Source organism: Sorex araneus, chromosome 11, assembly GCF_027595985.1.
Source record: "Sorex araneus isolate mSorAra2 chromosome 11, mSorAra2.pri, whole genome shotgun sequence".
Taxonomy (NCBI): domain Eukaryota; kingdom Metazoa; phylum Chordata; class Mammalia; order Eulipotyphla; family Soricidae; genus Sorex; species Sorex araneus.
Genome location: NC_073312.1, coordinates 28,232,119 through 28,258,835, shown reverse-complemented (window position 1 = coordinate 28,258,835; position 26,717 = coordinate 28,232,119). Strand labels below are relative to the sequence as shown.

Here is a 26,717-nt window from a genome sequence, read left to right as displayed (position 1 = left end):
CAGGCTTGGGTGGTGGTAGAAAAATTCAAAATAATGGTGGTGGGAAGGTGTAATAGTGGTGGGACTGGTGTTGGAATATTGAATGTAATAAATTCTTGGGAACAGCTCTATAAAAATAAACGTAAGGATGGTGATAACTGCAAAGCAGCTGGGCAGGATCAGGTGACCCAAGTGGGGTTCCCACTAGCACTGAGCAGTTGGGGTCAGTGTCCCTCGAGACTCAGTGTCCCCTGTGCATCGGTCACTGGCACGACTTGGGTTTTCAGCTTTCGTCCAGAGTCTGGCTATAAGAAGAGGGAGCAGAGCACTCAGAGACGCTGTCCCTGTCTGTGGACACTCATCTGAGCTGGGATCACGGTTCCTTGCTGAGCTGCTCCCGGAACAGGAAGCCCAGGGTTCGAGGGGAGAAAGTCAGCTGGAGTTCTAGAGGCTGAAGGTCCACCCCGCCCTGGACCGCTCCAGGCAGTGCTCAGGGCTCTGCAGACCTCCCCAGCCCCATGTCCACACTGGGACGGGGCTTTCTGGGTCTGATCCCTCCTGGGTACTCTGAGCCCTCCCAGGAAGCTTCTTGGAACCTTGGGGCCCTGGGGTGTCCCTGCCTGTGAATGATGCTGGGGTTGGGGGTGGAGGGAAGCATGGGTGACAAGGAGTGGCAGGGAAGGGGCAGCACTTGGCAGGGGCGTGTTGGCATCAAACAGGATCCGGAGCTCAGGCACGTTGGCTCAAAGAAGCATTTATTATTGAGTACACCTGCTGTGTACCTGAAGCCACGTGTCCATGGGGGGAGGGGTGGCTGGGTGCAGGAAGCGCGTGGGGTTGGGGGACCCGATGAGGAAAGATGGAGGAGGGTAAAGAAGCCCCTTTCAAAGGGGGAGGGACTCCTCCACTGTGAGAGGGGACCCCGGGGCCCTGGAACTTTCCACCCCATTCGCAGGGGACGGAGGGACAGGGCAGCGTCAGGAGAGGGACAGAGCCCCAGCGTCCCTCCTGCCGCAGAGGGCAGGATCGGGAGGCCCGGAGGCTGTTCCTCGTGGCCCAGAGGCTGATGGGGCTGAGGTGCGGTCTCTTCCGGGAGCCCTGGGGGCTGTGCGGGGAGGGCCGGGGCGTGTCGCGGCTGGGTCCGGGAGGAGAGGGAGGCGGAGCGGTGGGCAGGGGTGCTCAGACCAAGGGCACGCGGGAGGCATCGCACAGGCGCCCGGCCAGCTCCCCGGCCTGCTGCACCAGCACCTCCTGCGGCAGCACCGACAGGTGCAGCGTCAGCAGCTCCCGGCACCTGACCGCCTCCGCCGGGTGGGCCTTGCTGTAGTAGCGCAGGAGCTTCCTGGGGGCCGGGGCGGGACTCAGGCCAGGGCGCCTCCCGCACCCGCGTCCCCCAGGCCCCTCCCGGGGCCTCAGTCCTGCGTGTGGGAAGCTCTGGGCAGAGGGCAGGTGCCTGCTCTGAGCACGGGTGCCAGCAGGGGGGACGAAGGGCAGAAGCTCCCCCACCTCGTGCCCACGGACCTTCTCTGCTGCACCTACAGCGCCTTTGCAGCATCAAGCTTTCAGTGTGTATGTGTGCATGTATGTGCAAGTGTGTCTGTGTATGTGAGTATACGTGTATGTGTATGAGTGTGCCTGTGAATGTGTGCCAAAGTATGAGTGTGTATTGTATGTGAGTATGCCTGAGTGTGTGTATGTGTGTATGAGTAGCATATGTGTGTGTGTATATGTATGTGAATGTGTATGGGTGTATGTATGAGGAGTGTATATGTGTATGTATATGTGAATGTGTATGTGTGTGTATGTGCATAAGTGTGTGAGTATTATGTGTATGTGTATGTGAATATGTGTATGTGTGATACAAGTATATGTGTGTGTGAATGTGTATGAGTATGTGTATGTGAATGTGTGAATATATGTATATGTGTATGTATGCATGTATGAGTACGTGTATGTATGTGTGCGTAAATATGTGTGTATATGTATATGTATGTGAATATTTGTGTGTGTATGTGTATGTGAATGTGTGTATCTATGTGTGTGTATGAGTTAGTGTATGTGAATGTGTGTGTGTGTGGGGGGGTGCTTTAGAGCCAGAGTGGCCCCACTGGGGGCCTGCCCGCCCCTCACCTGTAGTAGTCTCCCCCCAGCACGCCCACGGGGGCCGAGTCGTCGGACAGGATGGGCACCTCCATCATCTGCAGCTTGAAGCCCTGAGGGAGAGGCGGGTGGGGGTGGGGAGAACGGGCGTGGACAGGACAGGCCCTGAGGCTGGCACACGGGGCAGAGGGTGCAGCTCAAACCCGGGTGCGTGGTGCTGGGAGCCGCCTGGACCCCAGCCTTCCTCCCCGAGGAACATGAAGCACGGGGCCTGGTGCGAGGGGTCCTGCCCAGCAGTGGGGCAGGGCTGGGGAAGGGCTGCTGCAGGAGCGGGGTGTGAGGGGCAAGGGGGTCACGAGTCCTGCCAGAGAGGGTGGGGGTGGAACAGGCGGGCTGCAGCTGTGCTGCCATGTGGGCGTCCTGCCGCCCGCTGGCACCTGGCCACGCCCTCTCAGGCCCGGGCAGCCGTCTCCCCGGGCCCCCCACCGTGGCTGCACAAAAGCCCGGTCTCTCAGGCCCAGGCATGCAGGGCCATGAGGCCTGTCTCCCCGGGAGCTAAGGGTCTCGTCACACACGGCCTGGTGCAGATGCAAGGGCCCTGCACAGTGGGCACTGGCCCTGGCTCCGGCCCCCTCACAGATGACCCTGTGGCCTGCACATGGAGCGAGGACTCCCCGGAGAGTGCCTCCACCCACCTAGCGGGGCCAGTGTATGTAGGTGGGGGCGTGGTGAGGACAGGGGTGAGCGCCCCGGTGCCCACAGCGACTGGCTGTGGGTGGGACAGGACCCCCTCTCACAGCGCCTGCAGGAGAGCTTGTCGTGGGCAGTGGTGAGGGGCAGGGTCTGAGCAGGGAGGGCCTGGTGGGATGAGGGACATGGGGAGGGGGACAGCAGGAAGGCTTCAGAGAAATGAGGGAGCAAGGGAGAATGAGACCAGGAAAGGGTGGGAGAGGAGCAGAGCAGAGAGATGAGGGGAGGGGAGGGGAGGGGAGGGGAGAGAAGTGAGTGGAAGTGGAGAGAAGGGGAGAGGAGGGGGGTGCTGTGAGACACAGGGGAGTGGAAAGGGGAGGAAAGGGGAGGAGAGAGAAGAAGGGAGAGGAGAGGAGGGGAGAGCGAGGAGAGTGGAGGAGAGGAAAGTAGGGGACAGTGAGAAGAGGGGAGGGGAGAACAGAAGAGGAAAGGAGGGGAGGAGAGGGGAGGGAAGAGGAGGGAAGAGGATGGGGGAGGGTAGAAGAGGGGAGGGTAGAGGAGGCAAAACTCAGGGCCTGGGGCACAGTCAGCCTCCTCCTGGGCTGGTGGCTTAGCCGCTTCCAGCCTCAGTTTCCCTAGCTCTGCAGAGGGCATGCCGGGTTGCCATGGCTGGCGATGCTGTGCATGGGGGAGGAAGCAGGTGATGAGGCCCGAGACCCGGCCTTTTGGGGCAGGGTGGCGGGACGTCTCTGCTCCCCGCCATTGGGATGGGCGAGGCGAGGCCGGGAGGCGGCAGCAGAGAAGGGGCGTCGGGGATGATAGCGGGCAGCGTGGCGAGGGCGCCTGCAAGTCACGGGAAGGGGCTCGGACCCACCATCTCGTTCTCGAACCACAGGAAGTAGGAGCAGTAGAGGTCGCCGTCGCGGAAGAGCAGCGTGGTGTAGCCCTTCTGCAGGTGCCGGCGCGCCAGCCGGATCAGGGACCACACCTGGGCGGGGCAGAGCGGGCACAGCTCAGGGCACGGGGCCTGGGTGTCGGGGGACAGGCCGCAGTGACAGTGGCCACCCAACGGACACCGAGTTGCCGTGGCAACTCAACACACATGAAACAGGGAGATCAATTATCACAGCAGGAGGTCAGGGTATGACCCTTGAGGGCCCTCCCGCTGCCAGGGTCACTGGAGTCCCCTCGAACCCCTCCGCCCCTCGCACCCCGGCATCTCTGGCACAGAGTGTCCCAGGCCCCCGGTGAAGTCTGGGCTCACCACAGTCTGAGCCAAGGGCGATGGCAGGGTGATGGGCTCAGACCCGCCCTAGCTCCTCTCGCCGGGCTCGGGGACACCTGTGGCCTGCCCTGGGGGAGGGGGCAGGGCTGGGGAAAGGCCAAAGAGCTGTCGGAAGGCCGGCCCGACCCAGGCCAGACCTCAGAGCACGGACTGCCTGTGAGCGGCCGGGGGCCACTTGGCCAGATGGTGTGTGTTTGCTTCTGGCTCTACAGGATGGCACGGCAGACAGGGAGGAGGAGAAGGGGCGGGCTGGTCCTTGGACCCTCCTCACCCCACCCCGCCCCCAGCATTCCCACTGGTGTCTCGTGCAAAAGGAAAGGCAGAGGCATCATGAATGGATGGAGACCTACGTGGTACTTACATCTTTGAATAAACGTTTCTTTCTAAAAAAGAAAGCCTGACCACAGAGCATCATGCTCATGCCTTGATGAGCACACACAGGTCCATGCACATGCACACGTGCATGCACACACACATGCATGGGAGTACTGTCTCCCAGGAGCACAGTCTGACAGGACAGAGCATCCAGGACCGGCTCGCATCGCCCCCCTCCTGCACACAGCCTGTTTCTGGGAAGCCACACTGAGGAAAGGCTCAGAGAGGAGCACAGAGAGGCCCACGCACCAAGCGGGGGCTGGGGAATTGTTTAAAACAGCGAGGGCTGGGGACGGCTCTGCGTGTTCAGCAGCAAGGGAACAGCTAAGTGAGGGAGGCCAACTTCCCGAGACGGGCTGCCCAGAGCCGGTGCAGGTCACGGCGAGGAAGAATTAATGGCACGTGGAAATGCATCGGACAGGAAATGAAGAGGATATGTGGAAGATGCCATGGCAGAGGCGGGTCATCCCAGCTCCAGCCAACTGCACGGGGAAGCCATGGGACAACCCTGACGCTGTCTGGAAAGTGGGAGAGAGTGGGGCAGAGCCTTAGGGAATCCCACCCGCTCTGGTACCATGTATGAGGAAAGCCTTAGTCAATCCTACAGGCTCTGGTACCACGCGTGGGGAAAGCCTTAGTGAATCCCACCGCACTGGTACCACGCGTGCTGGGCTGAGCACCTCACATGCATCATTTCCTGCACCTGCACCTGCACCTGATGAGAAGCCTGAGGCTCTGGAGAGCATGTCACCCTCCTCCTTCACAGAGGAGGAGACGGGAACTCATACCAGACAACATCCTGGGGCATAGGCGAGCGGGAGGCAGGGCCGGGGTCCCAGCTGGCATCCACGGACAGCACACTCCACACACAAGGACGGGCCGGACAGCTCTGTACCTATTTTCCACACGTACACGGCAGCACAGCGCCCGTCAGCCACACACACAATCACCTGTCCTGGGTGCACACGCCCGCTGGTGCTGAAGAAGAGTCAAATAAAAGAATTCCAGGGCCTAAATGATAGGATGGCGGGTGAGGCGCCAGCCTTGCATGCGGCAGACCCAGGCTCAATCTCTGCCACCCCGTATGGTCCCCCGAGCACCGCCAGGAGTGATTCCTGAGTGCAGAGCCAGGAGTGACCTCTGAGCACAGCCAGGTGCGGCCCCCAAACAAAACCAAAACAAATAACAACAACAACAACAACAAAAATGCCAGAGAACGTTTCCTGGGTAGGGGCCGCCCAGCCTGACATGTGAAACCCAACCGGATGAAACTCACGTTTCTCTCTCTCCTCCTAGTCAACTCAGCCACTCAGGCCTGGAGCGAAGCCAGCCGTGGTGTCAGGCCCCAGCCGTCTCTGCAGACGGCCCGTGACCTCAGTGCCCAGATGCTGCCACCGCAGGGCTCAGGGGAGGACGTGGGCAGGTGCAGGATACAACACGGGAGCTCAGGGTCGAGCGGCACAGTCCCCAGCGTCCCCTTGGAGACACTCACCTTGGCTTTGACAAAGGCGGCCAGGGGCCCCTTGCCCAGCTCCGAGGAAGTCCTCTCACTGCTGCTGAGGGAGGGGGCCACCATCTGGCCGGTCGTGCGGTCCACGAAGATGAAGTGGACCAGGCCCGGGAAGTCCTCCAGGTAGGTGAGGGCTAAGTGAAGGGAAGTGCTGCGCAGGCAGGAAGCAGGGCGGCGGGCCTGTCCCCCCATGAGCCCCACCCCTTGCAGCGGCCCCGAGGCCTCCCCACACGTCCACGCCTGCCGAGCCCACTCTTTCCCAGCTCTCTCTTGGTCTTTAAAGCCCCCCAGCCCCAAGAACACTGCAGGAACACGTGGTCTGCCCGGGGAGCTGAGCTGAGCTGACTGGTGCGGGTCTGGGGGGCCCAGGGCACGGGCAGAGCTGAGACCCCCACCCACCCCGCTGGTGTGGCCCACATCCGACACTTCACCTTGGCCACCTGCAAGAGGAACGGAGGCCGAAGGGAGGGGGAGGCTGGTGGGCAAAGGGGCCCCCGCTTATCCCCGTTATCTGCATCCTAAGGACAGAGGTCTCGGGGAGGGTGGCCTCACCTTGAGAACCTTTCATCTGGGAGATGCCGCCCTGTTGAGGCTTCCGGAGAAGGGCGGCACGGGGTGAGACCGGGGGTGCCCTAGTTACGTCGCGTGGGCCCTAGTTACGGTGCCCTAGTTACAGCCCGGCGCGTCGGCCTGCAGTCTGCTCCAAAGGGTGGGCGCCATGTTACGGGCACCCCTCCAGGCCCACGGCACGGGCTCTGAACCCCGCCGGCCTGGCCCTGGGGCCCCCACCCCACCCCCACAAGGCGGCAGATGCTGTCCCTGGCTCCCAGGACTGCGACCGTTAGGATATGACACCATGGTGACGTTCCTCTTGCTCTTCACCAGCAGAAAGTCCTTCCAGTCCATCAGCTTTTCTCTGCGGGGGGCCAGGAAGGAGGGAGGGGTGAGTGGCAGCCCTCCTCTCCTCCCCCCTCCCCCTGCCCCGTGCCACTCCACCCCGCAGGCCCCCAGCCCCACTCACTGCATGAACATCTGGAGCTGGTCCTGCAGGTGCTGAGGCAGCTGGGGGCCCCCCTGGCCGGGGGCCTGGCCCAGGAAGCTGAGGCGGTACAGGGCACAGAGCTGCCGCTTCAGCTGCCCGCACGCCTGGAGCAGCCTGGGGGCAGGGGGGCGGCGTCAGCGCAGGGAGGGCCCCGTCCCACCCCGACCCAGGACACACACCAGAGCCTAGCAGCAGCTTCCCTCGTGGCCCCCAGGGCAGGTCGCTTGGCACCTCTGGGCTTGGGGAGCGCCTGCCAGGCAGGGGGGGCGGAAGGCTCAAGGCCACAGGAGGCAGTGTGGAAGCCGGGCAGGACCTTGGGCCTGCTGCTGTGGGGTCCCCACAGCCCTGTCCCCTGTGCCCCCTGCTGCTTCCCACCCTCCTCGACAGCCCCGGGCTGTGGGGACTATCCTGGGCCCTTTCCGGCTTCTTCTGTGCGCACCCACACTTCTTAGTCCCTTGGGAGACAGTGGCCGCCTCTGGTCCCTCACATGGAGGTCACTCAGAGAGACCACCCAGAGAGACCACCCAGAGAGACTACCCGAGAGACCACCCAGAGAGACCACCCAGAGACCACCCAGAGAGACCACCCAGAGAGACCACGTAGAGACCACTGAGAGAGACCACCCAGAGAGACTACCAGAGAGACTATCCAGAGAGACCACCCAGAGACCACCGAGAGAGTCTACCCAGAGAGACCACCTAGAGACCACCAAAAGAGTCTACCCAGAGAGAACACCCAGAGAGACACCCAGAGACCACTCAGAAAGACCACCCAGAGACCACCCAGAGGCCACCCCCACACAGGCCTACACAGGGCCCCTCCACCCAGCCCTCCCCACCCCACCACGCGCCCCCGAGGCCCACTTACTCGGAGGGTGATCCGGGCTCACTTTTGGAGAAGGCCTTGGCCTTGAACTCCTGCCAGACGCTCTGTGAGGGGACAGGTGCCAGGGGCACGGCCCTGTGAGGGCCCTGAGCAGGCACCGGGGCTGCTGCCGCCTCCCCCAGCCTGAGATCAGAGTCAGCAGGAGTGGAGGGAGGGGGTGGGCAGTGGGGGCAGGCCCTGCAGCCCCGGCCCGGCAGCCAGAGTGGACACACAGGCCCTGCGTCTCACCTGAATCTCGCGCCGGCCCCGAGTCTTGACGAACTTGTCCATGCGCTGGCGCAGGTCGCCCAGGAGCGGGTGGGAGCGCAGGCTGCTCCCCGTCTCCTGCCCCTCCCGGAGCTTCTTCTCCAGCATGACAAACCCATCCAGCAGCTGGTACAGGGCCAGGGCCAGTGGTGTGCTGGGGCCCTACGGGGGGGTGGGGGGAGGTGGGCAGCCCATGAGGTGTGGCGGGGGTGTGGGGTGGGGCAGGTGTCCATCTGGGGTGGGGCGACCACAGGCTCCCCTACCTTGGTCAGGAGCACCAAGTTGATGCCTGGCCACAGGGGCAGGCAGTACATGGTGTGGGGCACCAGGGGGCAGTAGCTGTCCTTCACGCTGGCATCCAGGAAAACCCTCCGGGGGCTGCAAGGTGCTAGGGACTCCGGGACCAGCGTCTGGAGGATGTCCTCCGCTATCTGTGGGGGCAGAGGTAACCTTGGCGGGGGGCGGGGATAGGGGGCATCCAGCAGGAGAAGAGACTCCCTAACTCGGCCTCGGAGTGTGAAGCATTTAATTTATTGGCTTCTTGGGTCACACCCGGCGATGCTCAGGGGTTACTCCTGGCTTTGTACTCAGGAGTTACTCCTGGTGATGCTCACGGGACCATATGGGGTGCCGGGGATTGAACCCGTGTCAGCCGCATGCAAGGAGACTGACCTATTTGCTGCACTATCACTCCAGCCCCGAGAGTGAAGCATTTTAATGAAATCAAGGAAAGAGTTACTGATTCTAAGAGCACTTCTCTGCACAAATGTGTGTGTGTGTGTGTGTGTGTGTGTGTGGTGTGTGCTTGCGCGTGTGTATAGTATTGGGTATACGGGATGCAGGGCTGACCAGTGATTTCTGTACCTCTTCCCGACTTCTTCACCTTGTGGTTGCCAAATTTTCTATAATGAGCATCTATCTGGCTTTCTTATTTAAAAACTCATTAAAAATTAGGTTGGCCTCATGAGATACCATCTCACACCACAGAGACTGGCCCACATCCAAAAGAACAAAAGCAACCGCTGTTGGAGAGGATGTGGGGAGAAAGGGACCCTTCTACACTGCTGGTGGGAATGCCGACTGGTTCAGCTCTTCTGGAAAACAATATGGACGCTTCTCAAAAAATTAGAAATTGAGCTCCCATTTGACTCAGCAATACCACTACTGGGAATATACCCTGGAGAAGCAAAAAAGTATAGTCAAAATGACATCTGTACTTATATGTTCATCGCAGCACTGTTTACAATAGTCAGAATATGGAAAAAACCCGAGTGCCCGAGAACAGATGACTACTTAAAGAAACTCTGTTACATCTATACAATGGAATACTATGCAGCTGTTAGAAAAAATGAAGTCATGAAGTTTGCATATAAGTGGATCAACATGGAAAGTATCATGCTAAGTGAAATGAGTCAGAAAGAGAGAGACAGACATAGAAAGATCGCACTCATCTGTGGAATATAAAATAACAGAGTAGAAGACTAATATCTAAGAATAGTAGAAATAAGTACCAGTAGGTTGGTTCCACGGCTTGGAAGCTGGTCTCACATGCTGGGGAAAAAGGCAGCTCAGATAGAGAAGGGAACACCAAGTAAAATGTGGTTGGAGATCCCTCGCGGGAAGGGAGATGCGTGCTGAAAGTAGACTAGAGACTGAACACAATGGTCACTCAATACCCCTATTGCAAACCACAACACCCAATTGGAGAGAGAGAGACCAAAAGGGAATACCCTGCCACAGAGTGGGGAGATGGGATTGGGGCGTGGGAGGGATATTAGGTTTATTGGTGGTGGAGAATGGGCACTGGTGGAGGGATGTGTTTGCGAACATTGTATGAGGGAAAAACAAGCTCAAAAATGTATGAATCTGTATCTGTACCCTCATGGTGATTCACTAATTAAAGAATAAAATTAAAATTAAAAAAAATTAGGCTGGCCTTTTCACTCCCAGAAAGAGGAGGGCGAGGATTTCTCAGGGTCTGGGGGTGGTGGGAAGGCTGCCCTTCTCCCCTTTCCCCCAGTCCTGTCCCTGGCCAGGGTTCGTCTGTCCACCTGCAGTCACAGGGTTGGGGGGAGGGGGTGCAGGAGCCGGGGCAGTGTCCCCAGCTGGAGAAAGCGGGTCCCAGTGTTGACCACATCTCTAACCCGCTGGTGTGGTGGTAGGACCTCCCCCCACCCTCACCCCAAGAGACACTCACCTGAACAGGGGGGTCATCAAGGGGCGGGGTGCCCCCTTCCAGCCAGACGGTGCTACCTGCAGGCCATAGGTAAGCGCAGAACATAAGTAATGGAGAAGGCAGACGGCAGCCACAGAGCCTGTCTGGGGCTAGGGGGGAGGGAGACCCCCACCTATCGTCAGCCCGCAGCCTCTGGCAGGGCACGGGGCACGTCCAGTCCCATGCCCAGCTGGCACACATGGGGTACTGTCTGTGCTCTCAGGGCTAAAGCAACCTGGGGCAGGGGAAGAGATGCGGGGTATATGCCAGCCGGCCGTGCCCTCCTTGCCTCTTGGGCCCTCCCTGGCTGTAACAGTTACCTCTTGAGACTAGGGTCAGCACTCGCCACTTCCTCCCCGACCCCTTTCATTCCACAGTCTTCACTGAGCACCTACTACAGCCGGGAATCCGGCTCCCAGGCTCCATTTCCCCTCCTGCCATAGCTCAGAGAGGCCTGGGGAAACCCCCGACAGGTATAAAATATTACGTGCTTATAATAAGCGCCCTCTCTTATATTTCACTGTGGAAAACGAACATTTGTAATCATGTTTCTCGGGGGAAGCCCGTTCCTACGGTTCAGACACCTGACTTACAAATGCACGGATACGCTCGGAGCCATTTGTAAGCGGGTGGCTGCGTGCACGGAGGAATGGCATTATTTACAGCGCCGAGGCAGAGAAAAGTCAGCCACGGAGAGAGAGAGGGGGGGCCCGGGAGGACAGGGATGGCGAGGTAAGGAGCAGGAAGGAAGAAAAGGAAAAAACAAAACAAAATAAAAACCCACAAAACCAAAAAATCCAGCTTCTCTACCGAAAGTCACTCTGGAGCTTCTGGCGTGGCGGGGCTTGAGAAAAGCTCAGAGAACCTGGGGACAGCCACGGGCCCTGGCCCCGAGGGACATGTCCTCAGGGGACCAAAGTTTGGAACATCAAACCCACCCTATCCAGCCGGGGGACCTCTAGGAAGCTGCAATGGCCAAGCTCGCTGGGGCCACCAGCCCAGGCCCTCTTTGGGGGCTTCAGAGCTCTCCCCGGGGTCTCGTGCAGCCAGGCGTGAGAGCCACCCACAGCCCCCACCTGTGTCGCCCTGGCCCTGCAATCATGTGCAGGACTCACGGGAGACGTGGGGAGGCCCACGGTGTCGGAGGCCTGGCTGACAGTGCCCCAGATACACTCATGACGGTCAGGCAGGGGCCACCGCTACAGCCAGTTCTGGTCAGACCCAGTCCCGGCCACGGGTGGCAAGTGGTTGGCCCAGGTTTGGGCCCAGCACCAGAGGCCCTGGCACCTCATGCCATCCTGTTCTACCCTGCCACCACACCCCCATACACCACAACCAGAAAGACTCAGCTCCTGGGAAATTTCACCTCCTGCGACCCTCGAGTGCCTGTGCTCTCTATCGGGGGCCGGGAACGGTGGGGCCCGGCCTTTCCCCCGAGCTCTTCCGAGAGCGGTGCCATGCTCATCCACGCATCGTGACACGGGGCTCCCGTGGCCGACCTTGGCGCTCCGCGAGCTGCCTCCTGGCCTGTGTGTGACTCTCGGGGTATTTCCCGTGCCCTGTTATTGTTTGCCCGCATACTCGGGGAAAAACACGCAGAGCGTGTGCTGGAGGTTGAATATTTACGTTTCGAAGATTTGGAACCAAAGGGCGACCGCCTGCTAAGTTACCTGCTGCCTAAAGGAGAGGAGGCAGAGAGCATCCCTCCAATGGGATCAACCTGGCGGAAAGGTCCCCGAGTGTGACCTGACAGCCTCTTAAACTCAAGGCAGCTCAAGGGCGGGGAGGAAGGCGGGGCCAGACAGAGTCTGGTGCCTGTGCCGGGGAGGGTCCCCACCAGGCTGGGGGAGCTCCAGGACAGGTTCCCTGGGGTCTCACCTGAGCTCTCCTCCCCGGGGGACGCGGCGGGCGTGAAGTACTCCTCGGGCAGGGAGAGGCTGTCGGTCTCCTGGTTGGGGGTGGGGGAGTGGAGGGGTCAGCCCAGCCCTGCCCCCCCCCCCCCGCTGCCCCAGCCCGCCCTCGCTCGGGGGACAGACTCACTGTCCCCGTGGAACTCCTCCGGGGGGCCGCCGCTGGCCGCACGGGGATGTTCTGGCTGCTCGGGGGTCGTCGTGGGGTGGGCTGTGAGGGAGAGATGCGGGTCAGGGCGGGCCGGGGGGGTTCTCCCGCTGCCGGCACCCCACGCAGAGCCGGGCCATGGCTTCACTGCCGGGCGAGTCTCATGTCTACACGGTCTCGACTCTCCAGAACTGCCGAAGGGCCAGGAAACCCCTGTGTGAGGCCTCGGGGCCATGGTGAGGATGGTAGCGGCCAGGAGCACTGTGAGCAGCGGCTCCCCTGCTCCCCTCACCGGGCCGCTGCTTCCTGCTGCTGACCAGTGAAGCCGGGACATCCTGTCCCACATGGCAAATGGCAATCCGAACCCGTCGTATCACACACATTTTAGAATTCTCCAGGCAACTGAAAGCAGCGGGACGGGGGGGGGGGGGGGAAGTCCTGCCCAGTCCCTGGAGAGCCCCCCGCAGCCCCCCACCCCCACCCCAACACCCGATCGCCCAGCCTGGCACCTCGGCGCCATCGTCCTCGGCGCTGTTCTCGCTGGCCTGCAGGTCCTGCACCAGGAGGAGGAGCGTGAGCAGGTCGGCGGGACGCAGGGCGCTGTGGCTGCAGGGGGCACAGGTGGGAGGGTGGGCCCGGGGCCCAGCCCCTCCCTGCTCTCAGGGGGGTGACGGTCCAATGCCCGGGGGCCCCCGGTGCATGCCAGGCACGTGCCCCTGAGGGCGTCTCCCTGGCCCCCTGAACTCATCTGCTTGCGAACCGGAAGTTCTGGTTGTGTGAGAGAAACCACCCACGGTGACCCGAGGGGCCTCAGTGCAGGTTGAGGGACAGCGTCCGGGGAGAGGGAGCGGGAGGGGGAGGGGGAGGTGAGGGTGAGCTGGAGGTGAGGCGAGGGGGGCCCGGCTGGGGGCAGGGGGCCGGGCAGGCGGGGCTCACCTGGAGTAGAGGGCCAGCAGCTTGGTGTGCACCAGCAGGAAGGCGTGCAGCACCTCCTCGCCCGCCCGCTGCCGCTCGGGCCTGGCGTTGACGGCCTGCACCACGTGCCGCTCCAGCGCCTCCACGCACAGCTCGCACAGCTGCGGGTGCACCAGCCGCTCCACGGCCTAGCCCGGGGCAGGGAGGGGGCACGTGAGGCAGGGGGCACCCTCTCCGCCCCCCGGCCTGGCTTGGTGGGGGGGGTTCAAGTCCACACTGAGAGCAGCCTAGGGACAGACACACGGGGACAGGGCACATTCTGCCTGCCTGGGCTCTCCCGGGGATGGGAGGCACGGGAGGCTGCAGCCGGGGAGGGTGGAGGGATCGAAATAGTGTGGAGCCCAAGGCAGGCACCAGGCACCCGGGAGTCAGAGCAGCCAAAGGAAACGGCCCCGTGGCAGCAGCAGAGGCAAGGACAGAGAAGCCTTCAGAGAAAGAGCCACGGGGCAGAGAGCTGCAACCACCGGTGGGACCCGGAGCGAGTGCAAAGGCCCTGAGGTGGGCAGAGGGGCTAGAAGTGGGGGTGCCCCACTGAGGCATAGCTCTTGCAGAATTCACCCATCTCCTGTCATGCCCTTCAGAGAGCAAACAATAAAATGCATGAGATGGAAGTGAAGACTTTTAGTTTAGCCAGTTATGCTGAAATATCAGAACATGAACACTGGCCATGATGGGGTGGTGGGGGTGGGTGGAAGGTCTAGCACCCCGTCACCAGAATCCCACCCATCCACCCACACCACCCCGCTCAGTCCCGCACCACAGGGGTGATGGTGAGCAGAGACCACCCCCAGATGGAAGGTTGCCAGGGAGGAGAGGAGACACAGAAGAGGCGGGAGAGTGGGCGGGTGGGGAGGCCTGGGCAGGCGGGGGAGAGGGGGTGGGCGAGGGAGAGCGGGCAGCAGGGGGAGGGGGCAGCCTCGCCCCCGCCCCACCCAGTCCTGGCAGGAGGCATGTCGTCGCTACCCATCCTGCACTCCCGAGTCCACGGTGGACACTGACACATACTGGAAAGTGGAAGCACAGGCGGGCCGGAAGTGAAGCCCCCCAGCCCGGATTCCAGCCTCGGCTGCAGTTTAACCGGGCCCCGAGCCGCTGTGTCTGCGGAGTGTGGATGGAAGGCGCCCACGCCCCGAGCCTGTGAGGTGCCCGGCTGCCGCCAGCGCCCCACGGTCATAGTAAGGTTTCATCTCTGACTTTCCTAGACGGGCTCCGTTTACCGTCTCTCGTGGCTCTGCGCACTGCTGTGGGGCCCGGCTCTCGCACCCTTAAAGATCCCACAGCCGGTCTGCACCCGGCACCCTGCAGCGCGGCCTTATCCAGGCTCCCCGGGATGGGCTCTGTGGGTGAGGACCCCTGATTCTCTCCCAGGTGGGCTCATCTTACTGGGCACCTGTCCTTCAACTGAGGGCTCCTATTTGCTCTCCATCTGTCCTAAAAGTAGCAGTTGCTGAGGCACAGCCAGTGACCAGCGTAATCTGGTCACCTGGCACTTAGGAGGAATGAAGCTTTGGGGGTCCATTCCTGAACTAGGAAACGGAGGGTGAGGCCCAGTAACCCAGGTGTGATGAGCCCCTCAGCCCCTCTGCTGCACCCCGGGGTGTGAGAAATACTTAGAGAAAGTTCTTGTTTGTTCAGGGGCGAGGGTGCCCAGGTCTGGAGAGAACTCTCATCTGCATTTGGGGGGCGAGCGGGAGTGGGGGGGAAATGCATGTTTGCTTACACTGGGCAAGCCCTCCTGCCTGCATACGGGGAGAACTGCGTGTGCATGTCTGTGCACAGGGAGAATGCGCGCTTACACGCTGACACGTGGGGGAGTGGGGAGAACGCGCGTCTGCCTACACGGCTGCCCAGGCCAGTCGCACTTGAAATCCGGGTCACGTCTCCCGCAGGCTACTCTGCCCCATGGGTCCCGGCGCCCTCCTCGCCCCCCGACCAGCACCTGCACCCTGGAGGCTGCTCCCCTCCTGCACTGCCCACTCAAAGAGTTTCGTCAGCTCAGTACACACTCTCTTAGCAGAGGGGGGCAGAGTCGGGGGGGGGGGCTGTCTCCAAGGCTTCCTGTCAGCCCCAACCTGCCCTAAGTCTGTCTTATCTGGAATCGATGTCTCTATTCTGGGGAGGTGCCGGAGCAGCCAGCCTGCGGTGGCCACTCTAGACACAGCAGGGGTGGCCGTGCCCATCGAGGGGATCACACTCAGTCGGAAAGTCTGATGATCCTTCTGACCGCCCCCAGTCGCTCCCGCCACCAACCACCCTCAGTGGTCCCCTGCCCCCTCTGACTGCCCTGGGTGGCCCTTCCCCCTCTGACCACCCTGGATGGCCTCCCCCCTCTGACCACCCTGGATGGCCCTTCCCCCTCTGACTACTCTGGGTGGCCCTCCCCCCTCTGACTGCCCTGGGTGGCCCTACCCCCTCTGACCACCCTGGATGGCCCTCCCCCCTCTGACCACCCTGGATGGCCCCCCCCTCTGACCACCCTGGATGGCCCTTCCCCCTCTGACTACTCTGGGTGGCCCTCCCCCCTCTGACCACCCTGGATGGCCCCCCCCCTCTGACCACCCTGGATGGCCCTTCCCCCTCTGACTACTCTGGGTGGCCCTCCCGCCTCTGACTGCCCTGGGTGGCCCTCCCCCCTCTGACCACCCTGGATGGCCCTCCCCCCTCTGACCGCCCTCACCTCCACGGCGAAGCTCTGCTCCCGCTCCCGGAGGCGGCTGTAGGTGCACAGCAGGCTCTGAAAGTGCTTCCACACCTGCATGCGCTGCTCCAGGTCCGGGGGCCGTAACCTGCAGGCAGAATCGCAGAGGTGGTGAGAGCGGGCAGTGCCCAAGCTCAGGGAAGGCCCACGGACCCAGTCACCCTGAGCGCCTGTTAGGGACCGAGTGTCAGGGTGGCCAGGCGCACACAGTGGTCCTCAGCAAGGAGGGGAAGGCAGGGACGGGAACAGGAGAGAGACAGCCCCCCCCCAACACACAGACACGCATACACACAAGCAAACTGCTTCTCTTCCCAGGCCCCCTTGCACAGACACGGAGCGTGAAACTGTGAGAGCAGAACTTCTGAAATCAAGTGGCTCTGTCATATTTTCAAAAAAGCACTCAGCAGTCTCCCTCCCCCACGCTTGCTCGCTCTCTAAGCAAATAGGCAAAAGTGCCTTTACAACTGGACCTGAGGATACTGCAGATACACACACCAGTCATGTTAATTCTAGTATCTGGCGGGAGGTGCTGACCGAGAGGTCGCAAAAGTGTCCCCACAACTGGACCTGCGGATACTACACACGCACACACACACACACACACACACACACACACACACTCACACATACACACACACTCACACACAAACACACCCCGTGTTAATTTCAGCATCTCGAGGCAGGTGCTGACAGAGAGGCGAGAGGGCCCCTCAGCTGTCCAGAGCCTTGGACCCTGGAGGGAAGCCGGTTCCTCTCTGTGTGTGTTTCTCGCCAGGGGTGCCCACAGACCACCCTGCCTGGGGAACAGGGTGACATAGGCCTCAGCCCCTGCAGGGTGGGTCTGTGCCCAACAGGCGCGGGACGGCCTCAGCTAATCTGCCAGCGGCTGATGGGACCCTGCCCACCCCTCTCCGGCCCAGCTCACCCCACTTCCGAACTCGGCAGAACCAGAGATGACCCTGGCCACCCTAGAGTGCTCCTATCCAGGACACAGCCCCACCAGGCTCCTTCCCTGGGGTCCATGCCCCCTAAGTCCCCTCTGAGCCCCCATTCTCGGGCTTTGTACTGTGGGCTTGGGGGGGGTCTGCTCCCTCAGAAAGTGCTGAGGCTTTCTCCGTAGGGAGCAGGAGAAGACAGACAACTTGCCGGAGCGCAGGGAACCGGGACTCAGCTTGGAGCTACTGGCCCAGGGCTGGGCACCCTGGGGGAAGTCATGTGTGTTTCTTCATCAGGAAACGAGGCAGGCAGGGAGCTGTCAACTCTCCATGGCTCCCTTGGGCTCTGCTTCTCTGACCTAGGGCCCTAGCCAGGGACCATGTGTGGCCAGGAGCTACTCGGGGTGGGGCATTAGGCGGGGTCTCTCAGGGGTGGGCACTCACTCCTTCCGGATGAGCTGGCTGTCCACGGTCACCAAGCCGAAGTGCACCTCAAACAGGTACTTGAGTACACAGAGCTGGTGACGCAGGGTCCCCTCGTCCGTGTGTTCCCCGCTGATGGCGATGAACAGGCACTCTCCAAACTGCAGGCACAGCGGGGCTGAAGGCGGGGACCACTTGCCCTGGTCCCTGGGGGCTGGTGTGTGTGTGTGTGTGTGTGTGTGTGTGTGTGTGTGTGTGTGTGTGTGTGTGTGTGTGTGTTGGGGGGGCGGGTGGGGATACCCAGGGAACTGGACCACAGTCCTCCCAAAGGAGAGGAAGGTGGAGCCCGGGGTGGGGAGGAGGGGCCGGCGCGGCGAGCTGACCAGGTGCAGGGCGTACAGGTGGGCACCTCCCTCCGTGGAGAAGCAGGTGTAGGTGTCAGAGAGCTTCTCCATCATGGTCATGGAGGAGATGATGACCGGGGCCAGCAGGGTGCTGAGCTGGTCCTCCAGGGCCGGCAGCTGTGAGAAGACAAGAAAACAGTGAACAGGTACCCAACGATGGGGGCAAAGGAGAGGACAGGGTGCTCCCCGAGGGCAGCACAAGGGACAGGACCAAAAAAAAAAAAAAGCTCAGAAGACCTGGTACCCAGTGCCCCGGGGGAAATGAGCGGGCAAGACTGGGCAGTGCCACTTAGAGTTCCCTTTAAGAGTCAGAGGCCCAGGGGATTGCCCCATAGCAGGCTCCCTGCTTCATGAGCAGAGGGGAGAAGGCAGATGGAATAGAGAAGGGATCACTAAGAAAATGATGGCTGGAGGAACCAGTCAGGATGGGAGATGTGTGCCGAAAGTAGATAACGGACCAAACATGATGACCTCTCAGTGTCTGTGTTGCAAGCCATAATGCCCAAAAGTAGAGACAGAGTATGGGGAATATTGTCTGCCATGGAAACAGGGGGAGGGTGGGAAAAGGGGGGTATACTGGGGATATTGGTGGTGGGGAATGTGCACTGGTGGAGGGATGGGTGTTTGATCACTGTGTGATTGTAACCCAGACATGAAAGCTTGTAACTATCTCACGATGATTCAATAAAATTTAAAAAAATAAAAGAAAGAGTCAGAGGCCTACCTGGGAGGGGTCAGTGCCCCGATAGGGAGGATGATCCTCCCAAATTATAGAATGCGCTGTCCCCCTGAGTCATTAGGAGGGCTGGGAAGGGCCCGCCAGGGGGCACCTGTCCCCTGTACACAAGCCCGAGCATCTCTGACACAATCTACCTTGGGAAAAAGCTGACCAGAGACGGGGGCAAAGATGTTCACTGCAGCATGATTTACAGTGGCAGAGACGGGAGAGAATGCAAATGTCGAGCCCAGGGAGGACCATAAGCAACGGCGGCTCTGAAGCTGGAAGAAGACACACACACTTCTGAGACTCAAGTGTTCCCAGTGACATGGAAAACTGCTCGGGTCCAAAGGAACGCCCCCCAAAAGCAGCTGTGCGTTCGTTCAACTGCAGGGACGGAATGGTGTGTGTGTGTGTGTGTGCGCGTGTGTGTGCGTGTGCGTGCGTGTGCGCGCGAACGCGCACGGTGGGGGTGGGGGGGCGGGGGTGAGTCAACAGTGTTGGTCATTACTGCAGGTAAAGGCCAGGACTGATTTTACTCCTCGTTGTGTACCTTCCTGTGCTTCCCTGATCTCCATAACCAGCGGACACTGGCTTTTAGACCCTCTTTCCCCATTTGTTCTCTTTACCCACTAAAATGCAGAACAAAACAAATAGAGCCGAACCGGACAACTCTGTTGAAGGTCTGGGCCTAGACACAGGGTCAGCTGGAGGACTGAGCAGGGCACAGAACTTCTCAATGCCGGAGTAGAAAGAAAGGGGGGCGAGGGCCAGCCTCCACATGCACCGACCCTGGGCAGGATGACGGGGAAAGCCGTGTGCCCACTTTGAGCCGGAAAAGAACAGAAGGAACCTGCAGGCGCCAAGAAGCCTGCAAAGAGGCCCATGAAGGCGCTGGACGTCAGCAGGGGCGTCCAGTCCATGTCTGTGGGACCAGCTCCAGCGGCAAGAGGCCTGAGGGAGACTCAACCCCTACCCCCCACGCACCCCTGGGGACCCTCGCAGATCTGGGATCCCACGCTGGCGTGTGCAGTGGGGGCGGGCCCCACATGCACCGGGATATAATCCTTGCACACATCCAACCCAGTTCCAGTCCCCGGCATTCCATAAAGTCCTCTGAGCCCCACCAGGAGTAATTCCCGAGGCAGAAACAGGAGTGATCCCTAAGCACTGCTGGGTATGGCCTAAAAACACAGCCAAAAATAAAGAAACTGGACTGAAGTGAGGCCAGAGCGATAGTACAGTGGGTAGGGAATTGGCCTTGCATGTATGTGGCCAACCGGGGTTTGATCCCTGGCATCCCACAGGATCCCCTGAGCACCACCAGGAGTAATGCCCGAGAGCAGAGTGAGGGATAATTCCTGAGCAGCACTGGTGTGGCCTCCAAACAAAACAAACCAAAAAAAGAATGAGTTTCCTCGAGGGGGAGGGTTTTGCAGGCACGAATGGGGCCTGACACACAGGGTAGAGGGCTATGGGTGTTTTGGGGGTGGGCAGGGTGACAATCATGGAGAAAGGAGAGCAAACCTAGTGAGGGTAAGTAGGAAGTGGAGGTCTGTGCCCATCACCATCCGGGGAGTCTCTGACGATGGGGAAGTTGGGCGGTTTCTCGGAGTCTCAGGGACAGGGAGCTGACCCCAGTGGCACCCAGGAGGAGACAGAGACCTGGACAGGGTGCTCCCAGCTGCTGGGTCTGTAAGAGCCCAAACTGCAAGTCACCCTGAGTAGGGAGTGGGGGTGGGGGAGGTGGGGGGGTTGCTGCTATGCGGAGCTGCCCCTGAGCAGGGAGGGGCGCAGACTTCCGTGAGGGAGTAGCTTGAGTCATCTGTGCCATTCAGAGTTCGAGCAGCCACACACCCAGCCCCGAGCCCAAACCCACCAACAGTAACCGGTGGGCTCTGCCTGGCAACCATGTCTGTAAAATACAAACTCCTCTGTGGTGGGACACAGGCCCCGCCTTTCGGGAAGCGATCCCGGTGCATGTGGGGCCCGCCCCCACTGCACACGCCTGCGTGGGATCCCAGATCTGCGAGGGTCCCCAGGGGTGCGTGGGGGGTGGGGGCCGAGTCTCCCTCAGGCCTCTTGCCGCTGGAGCTGGTCCCACAGACATGGACTGGACGCCCCTGCTGACGTCCAGCACCTTCATGGGCCTCTTTGCAGGCTTCTTTGCCATCCTGATTTCAACTTAAACAAAATGTCTTTCGAGACCGTTTTTTTTTTTCCCTTTTACTGGGGGGACTGTTTATGTCCTGAGCTCAGAGCCTGTCAGTTATGCCTCAGTCTAGCTATGTATGATTTTGACGGGACCGTGCTCGGGCTTCAGCACTCCATCAAGGCTGAGAAATGGCAAGCGCACCCAGCTTCCACACTACGATCCTGCCCGCTCCCCCACCCAACCCCTACCCCGCACTTTCCTTCACTTAGTGGGAAGGAGGGCCAGGGAGGGTGGCCCCTGCACCCAAGGGACCTCTGTGACACCACCTCAGTGATTCAGTTGCCAGGGAGACGTGGGGTCCAGACTCCCTTCCAGCACAGCGGCCCAGAGAGGAAGCGGTGGGGTGCCACTCCAGCACACACCCCCCTCCTGCTGGGCCTTCCGGTCCCCACGTCCAGCTGTCCTCCCCGGCACTCACCTCTCTTCCATGCTCTGACGGCCCAAACCGCAGCCGCAGACTCTCCTCAAACTCCTTGTCGGTCCAGTAAAAAAGGATCTCGGCACCGTCCGTGGCCACCGCCACGCACCTCATCTGTCGGGGAGCGGCAAGGTCAAGGTCCCCGCCCGAAGCCCCGCCGTCAGCATCCCGAGAAACACAGGCCTTGGCAGGTGGCCTGCAACCCCTTCGGAGCCAGGGAATCTTCGGTTACTGGAGCAGGATGTGGGCATAGCCCGGACGGGCAGAGCTGGTGTGAGGCCCAGGCGGGCACCTTCCCGGGTGCTCTGAGGCCCCTCTCACGGGCCCAGAAGGAATGACCGCTCCTCTCTCGAGAACCAGGTGCACCCGGGTGTACAGTGAGCTGGGCCTGGAGGGTCAGGGGCACTTCTCGTCCCAATGGCCAGGCGGGACTGCACCACACACCACGGGCTGCTGCATCACACCCTCCTGCTCCCGACTGGGGCGGGCAGAGGACACGGGCTGGCCTGGTCCTCGTCCTTCTCGGCGCTCAGCCCTCCAGGCCTCTCCCACACAGGCACCTGCCCCGGGAACCACACACCCTGGGAACCACACACCCTGATGTGCGACTGCACCACGTGTGTGTGCTTTCATTCACCAACTGGGGACCCCTTCTCCCGCTGTGCCCGGGCCCCTGGAGGGGAGGCACTGACTCCCTGAGCCAGGCTGGCGCTCCAGGGTCTCGGGAGGGGCTCCAGGTGTGCCACACGGCGAAGGTCACGTCGGGGAGCTGGGAGGAAGCCCCGCTGGACTCTTCCTCGTGCACATGGCCCAGGTCCTTGGTATGATGGGACGTCTCCAGAGGTTGGGCTCAGCTCCACTCTCCAGGGTACCCCATGTGGCTAGTTTAGTGGGGCTCACCGGCTCCTTCCCCACCTCTCCGACAGCTTGTCAAGACTCACTCAGAGCACAGCGGGATTTCTTTTTCGTACATCTACACAATGGAATACTACGCAGCTGTTAGGAGAGGTGAAGTCATGAAGTTTGTTTATAAATGGATAGACATGGAGAGTATCATGCTAAGTGAAATGAATCAGAAAGAGAGGGACAGACATAGAAGGACTGCACTCATCTGTGAAGTATAAAATAACATTACATGAAGCTGACACCCAAGGACAGTAGATACAAGGGTCAGGAGGATTGCCCCATAGCTGGAAGCCTGCTTCATGAGCGGAGGGGAGAAGGCAGATGGAATAGAGAAGGGATCACTAAGAAAATGATGGCTGGAGGAATCAGTCGGGATGGGAGATGCGTGCCAAAAGTAGATAATGGGCCAAACATGATGACCTCTCAGTGTCTGTGTTGCAAGCTATAATGCCCAAAAGTAGAGAGAGAGAGTATGGGTAATATTGTCTGCCATGGAGGCAGGGGGAGGGTGGGAGTATACCCGGGGTATCGGTGGTGAGGAATGTGTACTGGTGGAGGGATGGGTGTTTGATCATTGTGAGATTGTAACCCAAACATGAAAGCTTGTAACTATCTCATGGTGATTCAATAAAATTAAAAAAAAAAAAAAAGAAGAACACAGCAGGACATATAGAAGAGGTTCTAGCCCAGGTCACTGCCGGAGGCCAACTGGGCCCGGGAGAGCAAAGGCTGCAGGGAAATGTCCCGCATGACACAGGGGGGCCTGGCAGGGTTCCCAGGCGATGATGACATGTGTGTGGGGGGGTGGGGGACAGGGTGAGGGGTGGGCCCGGCCTCAGAGAAGTGTGTGGTGGGAAGCAGGGGAGGGCCCTGGACAGTGAGCTGTGGCTGACAGCTGGGAGTTCCAGAAGCCAGACAGGTGTGGGAAGCGATGTGCTGGTCAGGAGGGGTGAGGTCAAGGGGGCGGCTGATGTGGGGTCATGAGGCCAGCTTCTAGGTGGAGACTGGGGGAGAAAGCGAGAACCAGCAAAGGTGACATGAGGATACTGTGCTGGGGAGGGGTAAAAGTGAGAGGGACGGGGCAGGGGTGAGAGTGAGAGGGGCAGAGCAGGGGTGAGAGTGAGAGGGCTGGAGCATGGATGAGGGTGAGAGGGACGGGGCAGGGGTGAGAGTGAGAGGGGCAGAGCAGGGGTGAGAGTGAGAGGGCCAGAGCAGGGGTGAGAGTGAGAGGGCTGGAGCATGGATGAGGGTGAGAGGGACAGGGCAGGGGTGAGAGTGAGAGGGGCAGAGCAGGGGTGAGAGTGAGAGGGCCAGAGCAGGGGTGAGAGTGAGAGGGCTGGAGCATGGATGAGGGTGAGTGGGACGGGGCAGGGGTGAGAGTGAGAGGGGCAGAGCAGGGGTGAGAGTGAGAGGGCTGGAGCATGGATGAGGGTGAGAGGGACAGGGCAGGGGTGAGAGTGAGAGGGGCAGAGCAGGGGTGAGAGTGAGAGGGCCAGAGCAGGGGTGAGAGTGAGAGGGCTGGAGCATGGATGAGGGTGAGTGGGACGGGGCAGGGGTGAGAGTGAGAGGGCCAGAGCAGGGGTGAGAGGGCCAGAGCAGGGGTGAGAGGGCCGGAGCAGGGGTGCGAGTGAGAGGGCAGAGCAAGGGTGAGAGTGAGAGGACCGGAGCAGGGGTGAGAGTGAGAGGGCCGGAGCAGGGGTGCGAGTGAGAGGGCCAGAGCAGGGGTGAGAGGGCCAGAGCAGGGGTGAGAGGGCCAGAGCAGGGGTGAGAGGGCCGGAGCAGGGGTGAGAGTGAGAGGGCCGGAGGAGCAGTGAGAGTGAGAGGGCCGGAGCAGGGGTGAGAGTGAGAGGGATCAGTGCATCCACAGCTGCCTCTCTCTGCCAGGGCTAGGCTGGGTACTCTACCTTGGCAAAGGACGCTCCGGCTCCTAGGGTCAGCCAGAGGTTCAGCAGGGGCTGTGGTGTCCAACGCCCTGGGCAGCTCCAGGAAAAGCAGCAGAGATAAATGCCTGAGGGGTCCTGCCAAGGCTTGACAGTCGGGGGGTCCCCAGGCCAGCTGACGCACTTCTGTCCCCTGCAGCCAGCTCCTGCAAGGGACAGACAGCTGAGGGTCTGGCGGCCCAGGATCTGGCGCTGGCCTTAGGCAGACTTCTCCACACATACTCCCCACCACCTCCCCCTCCCCCGCCTCGATGGGGAACTCAGTGGTGGAGGGGACCTGGGACACACAGGAACTCCCCGCTATCCTGTGCCCTTGGTAGGCGGTCAGTCACTCAGCCATGGTGTGGTCAGCTGCTGGGGCTAGGGGGGAGACAGCACCTCGCACCTCCTAAGCTGAGGACCCCCAGCGGGGAGGAGCAACTCCCCCACCCTCAAGATGCAAGGAATAAAAGAACAGTCAACCATTGGCTTAGACAAGGCCTTGTGGGGGGGGGGCACTGCTGAGGCCCCAGCCCCTCCCAGCACCCCCACCCGGGGGGCTGAGCTTAGCTCTGCTTACTGCTTACACCGCTGCCAGGTCAGCGGGCAGTGTCTGTGCGACCACCGACGGCTGGGGGTCAGGGCAGGGGGGGACGGTGTCAAGCTTCCTAGCCTAAGGAGGAAACCGGACGGCGACGTCGTGCGCGCGCGCGGGCAAGACCCAGCCCAGCCGGGGGTTGGGGGTGGAGAGGGGGCTCCCCGGGCCCCGCGTCCACCTCCAGGACGTCGCTCTGCACCGCGCACCCGCTTCCCCCTTCTCGGACGCTGCTGCGAGAGCTCCGAGAGGGGGCCCAGGCCGCGGGACCCCCGCGCCCGTCCGACCCCCGACGCCCCCCAGCCCGGCCTCGGCCACGTCCCAGCGAGGACCCCCGCCCCAGCCCCGGGCCCCAGCTGCCCGGGGAGCAGACCCACTTGGTAGCAGCACCGAGTCGGGCTGCCCGCGGTGCAGCGCCGGGCCCAGCGGGGCGGCTGGACTCCCCGGCCGGGGACAGACCCCGCTTCCGGGATGGCCCGCGCCGCGGCCCACGTGACCCCCAGGCCCGGCCCAGGGGAGGGGCTGGGGCGGGGTCGGGCCGGGCGGGCGCTGCCCAGCGAGGCGTCCCCGGGTAGGGGGTCCGCGCCCGCACTGTCGGGGGCTGCGTCGCGGGCACTGACGGGTGGGCTGGAGGGGTGGGGGGGATCTAGCGCTATGCTGCACCCTTTCCACTGGGCAGTAGCGAGGCGTCCCCGTTTTACAGAAGGGGAAACTGGGGAAGTGCCCCACACACCCCCAGGAGCGCTAACTCGCCCAGGCTCCGCGCCAAGCCCTTGCCAGCCCTCTGGCTTCACAGCCCGTCGGGGCTGAGAGCTGGGAGCCAGCCAGGCTGCAGAACACGCCCTCATGCCGTTGTGAAGACTCTCCACTCGGTGCGCGCGGGGGCTTTGCGCGCAGGATTTGCAAACCTGTATCGACAAGACCTTATTAAGTTGCATGCATACTCTTAAATTGGGGCTGAAGATGGGCAGCTGATGGTCACTGGGAACTAATCTTCATCCCAGCCGCTACCCCCCTCCCCACTCCCCCCTTCTCCCGCTTGGAACCTTGGTGCCTCCTGATGTGGCGCTTTCCAATTTCTTCGCACCCATACCCACGCTTGCTAGCCTGTCTTCAGATAGCCTAGGTGTGAAGTGATGTCGCATCCCTGTGACTTCCCCGAATCGTGATGATTGCTCACCACCCTTCAACGTGCTTTCTGGCCAGCTGTGAATCTTGGCTGAAGTGTCTGTTCAAATCTTTGGCCCAGCTAAAAATTATTTGTCTTTTATCCAATTTTTTAGCACCATATATTTTGGGGAAAAGTCTTTTTATGACTGAGTTGTAAACGTTGAGAGTCTAGATACGAGTCCTTTCATTGATGTGTGGATTGGCACTTCTCCCTTCCGTTTTGTGATTTGCCTTTTCACGTTGTCTTGCAACACAAAAGTTTTCCATTTTGATGAAATCCAGCTTTTATAGTTTTTACTAGGTTCAGGGCTTTGTGTCAACTTAAGTTTTGATTGTGCTCATGTCAGTACTAGGAGTTGGCCAAGCATTGTGTTAGGTTGATGTTTATATCGCAGAACTATTTTCTTTTCTTTTTCTTTTCGGGTCACACCCGGCGATGCTCAGGGGTTACTCCTGGCTTTGCACTCAGGAATCACTCCTGGTGGTGCTCAGGGGACCATATGGGATGCTGGGAATCGAACCCGGGTTGCAAGGCAAACGCCCTACCCTCTGTGCTATCACTTCAGTCCCTATTTTCTATTTTCTAAAGCGCCACAATTATTTTACAAGCATGCTAGCCATGTCACTGTCTCTCATCCATGGTCACTTTGATCCTGTCCTTTTTAAACAGCAGCAACTCCAACAAAGGGGGGTAACAGCATCACATCGTGATTTCGTGTACACAAAATAAAATGTGCATTTCATTTACCGTTTCATTTCCTAATGTTAAACTTTTCATGCACGTATGTCCCTATTTCTTATAGAAACTATCGAAATTCCTTATCTATTTTAAAATTGTATTATTTTTCCTATTACTTATATGATTTTCTTTGTATATTTGAATACTAGTCCCTTGTCAGATAGTAATTAATTTTAGTTTGCTTTTTGGTCATGTCTATGGCTATTTTTTTTAATT

The 26,717-nt window shown here is 60.5% G+C and overlaps 1 protein-coding gene across 1 annotated transcript; it reads right to left on the bottom strand.

Moving 5' to 3' along the window:
• Positions 1–1,020: 1,020 nt before the first annotated feature.
• HPS1 (HPS1 biogenesis of lysosomal organelles complex 3 subunit 1) lies at positions 1,021–25,050 on the bottom strand. The gene is made up of 20 exons (XM_055118991.1): positions 24,970–25,050; positions 23,983–24,164; positions 21,173–21,286; positions 17,801–17,938; positions 17,439–17,578; positions 16,039–16,147; positions 13,323–13,489; positions 12,896–12,992; positions 12,369–12,449; positions 12,207–12,276; positions 10,311–10,366; positions 8,377–8,544; positions 8,096–8,275; positions 7,850–7,911; positions 6,961–7,095; positions 6,791–6,855; positions 5,922–6,067; positions 3,644–3,757; positions 2,110–2,192; positions 1,021–1,321 (listed from the first exon to the last, which is right to left on the bottom strand). The coding sequence occupies exons 3-20, from the start codon at positions 21,284–21,286 to the stop codon at positions 1,159–1,161; spliced, it is 2,088 nt and encodes a 695-aa protein (XP_054974966.1). The 5' UTR covers positions 23,983–24,164; positions 24,970–25,050; the 3' UTR covers positions 1,021–1,158.
• Positions 25,051–26,717: the final 1,667 nt, after the last annotated feature.